At 33.2% G+C, this 9,324-nt stretch overlaps 1 protein-coding gene across 1 annotated transcript; it reads left to right on the top strand.

Annotated features, from left to right (window-relative positions):
• Positions 1-7,625: 7,625 nt before the first annotated feature.
• LOC127163315 (DNA-directed RNA polymerases I, II, and III subunit RPABC5-like) lies at positions 7,626-7,977 on the top strand. The gene has a single exon (XM_051106488.1). The coding sequence runs from the start codon at positions 7,675-7,677 to the stop codon at positions 7,909-7,911; it is 237 nt and encodes a 78-aa protein (XP_050962445.1). The 5' UTR covers positions 7,626-7,674; the 3' UTR covers positions 7,912-7,977.
• Positions 7,978-9,324: the final 1,347 nt, after the last annotated feature.

Raw genomic sequence — 9,324 nt, 5'->3', positions numbered from 1 at the left:
TTTGGCTTTCTTTCTAACGTGGAACGCAAATGCATATTTATTTTAAAATGTCTGTTGTTTTTTTCCTATACAAAAAAGCTTTCAGCTATACAATATGCACTATGGAAGTTTTCCTCCAAAACTTAGATCACAAATCTCATTTGCATATTTATTCAAACATGCACTGCTTTTTTGTCATCAGTGGCAATTGCATCTTGCATGTCAGAATAAGCTTTAATGGAACAGTTCAACCGAAAATGAAAATATGAATGATGTACACTATGAGTCAAAAGATTTTTCATGTTTTTTAAGAAGTCTCTTCTGCTCACCAAGCCTACGTTTATTTGATCCAAAGTACAGCAAAAACAGTAAAATGTTTAAACATTCTTACTATTCAAAATAACTGTTTTCTATTTGAATATATTTAAAAATGTAATTTATTCCTGTGATTTCAGAGCTGAATTTTTAGCATCATTACTCCAGTCACATGATCCTTCTGAAATCATTCTAATATTCTGATTTGCTGCTCAAAAACATTTATTATTATTATTATTTATTATTATTACATTGAAAACAGCTGAGTAGAATTTTTTCAGGTTTGTTTGAGGAATAGAAGGTTCAGAAGAACAGCATTTACCTGAAATAGAAATCTTTTGTAACATTATAAATGTCTTTATCAACACTTTTGATCCATTTAAACTAAAGCAATTTAAACTTTGCTAAATAAAAGTATTAATTTCTATCATTTCTTTCCCAAAAAGATTCCAAGCTTTTGAATGGTATAGCGTATAATGTTACAAAAGCTTTTTATTTCAGATAAATGCTGATCTTTTAATCTTACTATTCATCAAAGAATCCTGAAAAAAATGTACTCGGCTATTTTAAATATTTATAATAATAATAATATTAATATTAAATGTTTCTCAAACAGCAAATCAGCATAGTAAAATGATTTGTGACACTGAAGACTGGAGTAATGATGCTGAAAATTTAGCTTTGATCACAGGAATAAATTACATTTTAAAATATATTCAAATAAAAAACTGTTAATTTAAATAGTAATATATTTCAGAATATTACTGCTTTTTCTGTTTTTTGGATCAAATAAATGCAGGCTTGGTGAGCAGAAGAGACTTCTTTACAAAGCATTACAAATCTTGTAAATGGATTTTACTCTTCATGGCAACTGATTTGGAGAAATTGAATTATATTAGATTCTAACTGATGGACTGGAGTGATGAACTGATGTGAATTATTTGTGGATTATTGTGATGTTTTTATCAGCTGTTTGGACTCTCATTTTGATGGCATTCAATGCAGTGTGTGAGTGATGTACTAATACTCCAAACCTGATCCAATGAAAAAAAACTCATCTTCTTATTGGATGGCTTGAGGACGACTGCATTTTTAGGTTTTTTTTTTTTTTTTTGGTGAACTATTCTTTCAACCTTTTTAAAAGCTGAATACCTTTGTGCAGTGCCTTTAGATATTAAAGTTCTCATTTCATTTGGCATGTTCTTTTATTTTCATTGCAAATAAGGTAGTTTGCATCTTTTGAAAAAAAAAAAGGTCAACCATGCATAAAGAAAAAAAAAAGTTAAGGTTTCATTAGCATAGAATGAATGGAATGGCGGTTGACATATTCTCTTTGGCCAGGGCTCTTTTAAATGTTTTCACAGCATTGCCCAAGGTAATGGAATCCAAAGGTGTGTCTAAATACCAAAACTCTTCAAAGCTATTTTAAATCTTACAACCTTTTAGATTTGCACAATGGCTTTCCAAGTTATGAAACCAAGAGGTCGGTAGCCTAAACCGAAAGTGACAGGAATAGCTCTGTTATATAATAAATTAATGCAAATCTTTATGCATTAAAGAAATTCTTACATAAATGTTTACTATCAAGCATTTGAACATGACCCTTTTGAAAAGTTTAAAAAATGCAATGACGTGTTGTCTAACGTGTTGTATAATGCAACAAAAAAAAAAAAAAAAAAAAAAAAAAAACAGGAGAAAAAAAGTCCATGAATTGTACAGATTTAATACCTTTAAAAACCAAAATAGCACTTTTATCAACTGCACTCAGATTGTATTTTCTTGTACTGTATTTAAAAACACTTGCACTTAAAGGATGTTAATAAACCACATTTATGAGCAGAGTCTACTAGAAAAATGTGTGGGCAGCTGCCAGTGGTCTCAAACAAAAGAGCTCTGTGGTCAGATCACATCACAATGAGCACTGGCACAGAGAATTATCACTGACACGTGCGTGAGCAGATATGATCTGACTTATTAGGAAAAGGACAGGTCAAGAGGTCAAATGTGAACAAGGCTGGCTGGACAATCTCTCACAACTAATCCAATTTCTCATTTTTTATCTGTGCCCCCGTTCTGTTCTACTCTTTATTCACAGAGTTGTGCAATGTTCATCTTTTTATTCTCCATTCATCTCATGCTGTAACTCCCACACTACTTCTTTCTCCTTCCACTTCTTTGTCTCCCACTTCCTCTCTTCTTCTCCACCTCCTCCCTGCCCCCCTCTCATCCTTTCATCCTTTTGATATTGCACTATTCCTCGGTTTCTTTCATCTGTAATATGCACCCATTTGTTCAAGTCTGTTCATGATTATGTACTTCTCTTTCTGTCTCTCTGTACATGCTGAGGTTCAAACCAGAATTTCTCTGTCAGAAAGGTGTTTAGAACTCTGTCAGATCATTTTAAAGACTATTTCACATCATTATTTTTGGATTTCGATGCTACTGCAGCAGAAATTACTGCTGAGTGACTTTAAAAGACCCAGAAATGAAACATTTATTTACCCTCGGTCCATCCAAGATGTAGATGAGTTTGTTTCTTCAAAGGAGTAGATTTGGAGAAATTTAGTAATGTGTTACTTGCTCACCTCTGCAGTGAATGGGTGCCGTCAGAATAAGAGTCCAAACAGCTGATAAAAACATCACAATAATCCACAAGTAATCAAAACAATTCACAAAAGCAAGGGTGTAAGCTTGATTTTGGCTTTGGAGGGAACTTTTTTTGGTTGTTGTTAACCTGGCAACACATCCCTTTTATTCACATTTAAAAAAAAACATGGTTACTATAGTTAAGCCATGCTAACCACAAATTATCCATGGTTTTGCTACACTACCCATATTTTAACCATGGTATTTGTAGTAAAACTATGGTTACACAAAAAAAACATGGTTACTTTTACTTATGCTCTTTTTTCTTTGCTGCACTGCATTAATGGTTTTACGTTTTCTACTTTTTAATAAAAAGAGAACTGCACTAAAGTCCTGTATTAAAAGATTCGCAATACACGCTTGAGGTCCCAATCTGAATCAAATGATTCGCAAACCTGCACCGAAGTTCCGATCTGAATCAAATGATTCGTAAACCTGCACCAAAGTACCAATCTGAATCAAATGATTTGCGATCTGCGTTCCAAAGTTCCAATCTGAATCAAATGGTTTGCAAACCTGCACCGAAGTTTCAATCTGAATCAAATGATTTGTGAACCTGCACCAAAGTTCCGATCTGAATCAATTGATTCGCAAACCTGCACTGTAGTTCCGATCTGAATCAAATGGCTTGCAAACTTGCACCAAAGTCCTGATCTGAAGCAAATGATTTGTGATCCGCGCTCCAAAGTACCAATCTGAATCAAATTATTCGCGAACCTGCACCGAAGTACTGATCTGAATCAAATGATTCACAAACCTGTATCAAAGTCCTGATCTGAATCAAATGATTTGTGATCCGCGCTCCAAAGTCCCAATCTGAATCAAATGATTCGCAAACCTGCACCGAAGTTCTGATCTGAATCAAATGATTCGCAAACCTGCACCAAAGTCCTGATCTAAATTAAATGATTTGCGATCCGTGCTCCAAAGTACCAATCTGATTTAAAAGATTCACAGACTGCTTCAAAGTTCAAGGGCCAGTTGCATAAACTTAGCCTCTATGTGCTTAGCCTCTAGACAGTGTCTAAAGAACTAGTCTGACCAGTTAGCAGTTAGCCAAAGGGTAATTATTTTTTGGATTCATCTTAGACTAATCTACATTTTTATGAAACTGAAAAAATTCAAAAAAATTATGACCAGTCTTAAAGACCTTTTATGCAACCAGCCCCTGATCTTAATCAAATGATTCGCAATCCATGCACCGAAGTCCTAATCAGAATAATGATTCACAAATTATAATTTCAGATCAAGTCTCGGAGCACATATCATGAATCATTCAATTCGTGAAATGATAGTGAACCTGCTCAGAAGTTCCATTGTAAATCAAATGATTTGTGATCCACACTCCGAAGTCACGATTAGAATAATGATTCACAAATCATCATTTCAGATCAGGATTTGGAGCGCATATTACAAATCATTAAATTCATGAAAAGTGCTTTTATAATCATTACAAGCAATGTGGAAATTCTAAAATTAATGGCTTTTGATCTGTTTTTTGCTAGTGAATCGCTTGAACTGAATGATCGAAGTCACGAGTTTGAATCAGCTGGAGTGGTTTCAGCGTAAATGACTCCGATTGAATCGGTTTGTCTGTTCCACCACTTTTCAATCCTTCAGCCGTGTCTACATTGTCAGTACTGCTACTGGCTTAACTCACTAGTTTTAAAACATTAATTGAAATAAGCGAAAAAAGTGTTTACAATTAAAATATCAATATTTCCATTCCAAAGATAACATCTGATCAAAATTATTGTTGGTAAAATTTAGTGGTCACTGGATAATGGTAGGGACATATAGTGTTCCCTATAGTGTTCCTACTAAACTCTACGCCCGTGCACAAGAGTCTATCATTTAACATCTTGTGAAGTAAAAAGCTGTGTGTTTCTTATAAACAAATCCATCATGAAGATGTTTTTAACTTTAAATTGGTGCTAAAACATTTTCACCTCCAATGCTCTTCTCTTGGTTTTTCACATCAACAGGTGAAACGATTTGAGGTAGTGTAAAACTGAAGTCTGTATAATGCAAAATTAGTAGTAATAGTGATTTTTGCTTTAGTTGGCACCACTAATAATTGTCCCCATAGGTCGATTTGGATAAAAAGCTTTTTTTTATTTATTTTTTTTTTTTTTGCCATTATGCTGAAATGATTTAGCATTGTAATAACTGTGATTGGAGCTGTGTCTTGCTGTGATGTCATAACCATCTTTGCTCCTGGACAGGATGCTGTACACGAGCAACAGCAGGGCTCAATGAACCGGATAAAGACCGGAGAGGAACACTATTGTTCAGAACCGCAGAGCCATTACAGCACAAAGCCAGCTGTTGAGACTCATGGGTGTGTTCACTCACTGTGAGAGTGTGGCAGATCAATTAGAAACGCAGTTCAGTACTCTATCTAGTCCAGTGAACACAGTGTACAGAAGTCTAGATCAGTGTTTCCTCACAGATCCATCACTAAAGCTTCAATGACCCTTCAGCAACACCAAACCAAAAGACAATCTCACAAAGTATAGCTTCCTCTGAAACTGAAGTTGTTTAAAATCCTCAAAAAGTAACTTATTTTAAGACTTTACTTAATAAAAAGTTTGGAGTCTGTAAAATGTTTAAAATGTTTTTGAAAGAAGTGTCTTACATGCTTATCATTGCTGCATTTATTTGATTAAAAAAACAGTAAAAACAGTGATACTGTGAAAAATTTTTACAAATAAAAATAGTTTTCTCTTTTTTATATATTTATTTTAAAATGTAATTTATTCCTGTGATGTAAAGATGAAATTTCAGCATCATTACTTAAGTCTTCAGTGTCACATGATCCATCAGAAATCATTCATTCATCTTTTTATTTTTTATTTTTATTTTTATTTTTTATTATTATTTTTTTTACATTCACATTTCCCTTTTGGGATTCTCTGATGTACTTCAAAAGAAGTCTAATCTATAAAAGTATTTTAAAAAGTCTGAATAAAAGTATTAATTTATTTAAAAAATAAATACATCATACTTATCCTAAACTTTGCAGTAATGTATATACACTACTTTTCAAAGTTTTGTAATGTTTTAAGTCTCTTCTGCTCACCAAGCCTGCATTTATTTGATCCAAAGTACAGCAAAAACAGTAACATTTTGAAATATTTTTACAACTTAAAATAACTGTTTTCTATATGAATATATTTTAAAATGTAATTTATTCCTGTGATCAAAGCTAAATTTGATCAGCTAAATCAGCATCATTACTCCAGTCTTCAGTGTCACATGATCCTTCAGAAATCATGCTAATATGCTGATTTGCTTTTCAAGAAACATTTATTAGTTGTAATTATTATTAATATTATCAATATTTAAAACAGTTGAGTACATTTTTTTTCAGGATTCTTTAATGAATAGAAAGATCCAAACGATCAGCATTTATCTGAAATAAAAAAGCTTTTGTAACATTATAGCATAATTGAGTCAGCATAGTTATAGGGAAATTATAGAAATAATACTTTTATTTAACAAGGATGCTTAAAATTTATCAAAAGTGATAGTAAAAACATTTATAATTTATAAAGATTTCTATTTCAGATAAATGTATTTATTTTGAACTTTCTATTCATCAAAGAACCCTGGTAAACATAATAATAAATGTTTTTGAGCAGCCAATCAGAATATTAGAATGATTTCTGAAGGATCATGTGACTGGAGTAATGATGCTAAAAATTCAGCTTTGAAATCACAGAAATAAATTAAAATTTAAAATATATTCAAATAAAAAACAGTTATTTTAAATAGCAAAAATATTTCCAAATGTTACTGTTTTGTTGGTGAGCAGAAGAGACGTCTTTAAAAAACATCAAAAATCCTACTGTTCAAAAACTTTTGACTGATAGTGTATTTATTTTTAATTATTTTGAGCTCTATTATTTTTAAAATTATCATTTCTCAAATGTTTTACAAATTTAACAAATCAAAACTGCACACTGCAAAAGAAAGACAGCTCTAAAATGAGAGAACAGATATGGAAAACAAGACTGAGAATGAGAGAGATCAAATAATAAGTCATACTATTCACTGACAGCATGATGAAGTAATGAGTTATGACAAATGGTCACTCCTCTGCATTGGACCTTTCGCTGTAGAGCATTTTGAATGGGCCAATTGTCATCATCTCTGCTAAGATGAAGAGTCTTCTATTGGGCCTACGGATTATTCATTGATTTGCTCTCATCAAACAACATGTTATTGTTGTGCTCTTCCGGCCGGGTTGGTGACTTTGTTCCGAGCGAGTGCGCGTCTCCTCTCAAACCAAACGAACTCTGACAAATAGGGTGTTTTCCATAGCCTAACCTGAACTGTGCTTCCTCAGCACATACAATGCTGCAGTGTCACAGGAATCTTTCCACATTACAGGGAGGTGGTCACCCCGAAGAATACACCCTCCTCACAACCTGTCCAAAATAATAACACATTAGTTGCTCTACTATTTAACAGACAATGCGGCCAAATTCATTTGTGTTTCAGAACAGAAACAGCGCAAGGAAGAGCTGACTCACAACTGATTCCAATAATTAACATGTTGCTAAGTTAATGATAAAACACTCTAAGCATACAAAAACAGACAACACACACAAATATTGAGTACAGTAATAAATGATTAATTATAATAGTACATTGTAATGCGTTTGTTTTAAGTGGTGCAAGAGGAACGTATGTAGCATTCGAGATTGTTTTGGCCTCTCGTCCTTCACCATGATTATCCCCATTCGCTGCTTCACCTGTGGGAAGACTGTTGGGAACAAATGGGAGGCGTATTTAGGTCTTCTTCAAGCAGAGTATACAGAAGGTGATGCTTTTGACGCTCTGGGTTTGAAGAGATACTGCTGTCGCAGGATGCTTCTGGCTCACGTGAATCTCATTGAGAAGTTGTTGAATTATGCACCTCTGGAGAAGCGAGGAGCTTTATGTGCAATTGAAGATGACATTTAGCCTCTCCTCATATTTTCAAAGACTTAATCCTAATGGAAGAGATACAGGTGTGGGGTTCAACCCGGACATGGCTGAAGTTGAATTTTTGTTTATTAGCATTTTGTTAAATAAAGATTGAAATGTAAAAATATATATATATATATATAATAGTAAATTATATTAAATTGTGCACCTTTTGTGATTTTGTACTAGAAAATGTTCTGAACATCCTCATTGTCAGAACACAGATTAAAATATTTTTGATGAAATCCAAGAGCTTTCTGACCCTCCACAGACAGCAATGCAACTGACATGTTCAAGGCACATAAAGGTAGTAAGGACATTGTTAAAATAGTCCATGTGACATCAGCAGTTCAACCTTAATGTTATGAAGCTGTGAGAATACTTTCTGTGCATTAAGAAAACAAAAAAACGACTTTATTCAACAATTTCTTAATAACATTACAGTTGAAGCACTGATGACACATGGACTATTTCAACAATGTCCATACTACCTTTCTTGGCCTTTAGCGTGTCAGTTGTGTTGCTGTCTTTGAGGGTCAGAAAGCTCATGGATTTTATCAAAAATACAAAAAAATTACCCTGATCTTCAAATTCAAAGTTTTTAACCCCCCCGCTCTTAATTCATGTTTTTTCCTTCTGAAGCATCAGTGAGTGTTTGAATCTTCTGTAATAGTTGCATATGAGTCCCTCAGTTGTCCTCAGTGTGAAAATCATAAAGTCATTGTTGGAAAGAGTTCAAATACACAAAAATGCTGGAAAACCAAAGAATTTGTAGAACAGCAGGCAGTTTAACTATTCAGGACAAACAAGGGACTCATAAACAACTATCACTAAACAAAAAAACATATTATTATTATTATATTATTTTCTCTTGTGGACTATATGTAAACATCTTATGTGAAACATCTTAATTTAGGTAATTACTAAATAAAAAAAAATAATATGCATTTTGTATGATTCCTCTTATTTTGGTAAAATAATTGACATTTTGCACATTCTTCAAGGTGTATGAAAACTTTTGACCTCAACTGTACATCTATGCTGTTTATAACCCACTTTCATGCGACATTTCAGAGTGAATTTTAAAGAGAAAATTTGTTACATTCTGTAACCAAATGCAAATTTGCTATAAAAATGCTTACATTTGTTGCTCACCAATGAATCCTCTGCAGTGAATGGGTGCCGTCAGAATGAGAATCCAAACAGCTGATAAAAACATCACAATAAACCACAAGTAATCCACATGACTAAGTAACAAGTCCATCATTAAGGCATTTTAACTTCACAATACAGTCCACAATACAGTCCACAATCCCATTCCTTGATTCAGGCATGACTACTTTTTCACTGGAGATTGAACAATTTGGGGGGAATTGTTCCTTTAAGTAACACCAAGAGAATACAATAATA

This window comes from Labeo rohita, chromosome 3 (assembly GCF_022985175.1).
Source record: "Labeo rohita strain BAU-BD-2019 chromosome 3, IGBB_LRoh.1.0, whole genome shotgun sequence".
NCBI classification, from domain to species: domain Eukaryota; kingdom Metazoa; phylum Chordata; class Actinopteri; order Cypriniformes; family Cyprinidae; genus Labeo; species Labeo rohita.
The sequence above is the reverse complement of the archived record's forward strand: the minus strand, read 5'-3'. Positions and strand labels throughout refer to the sequence as shown.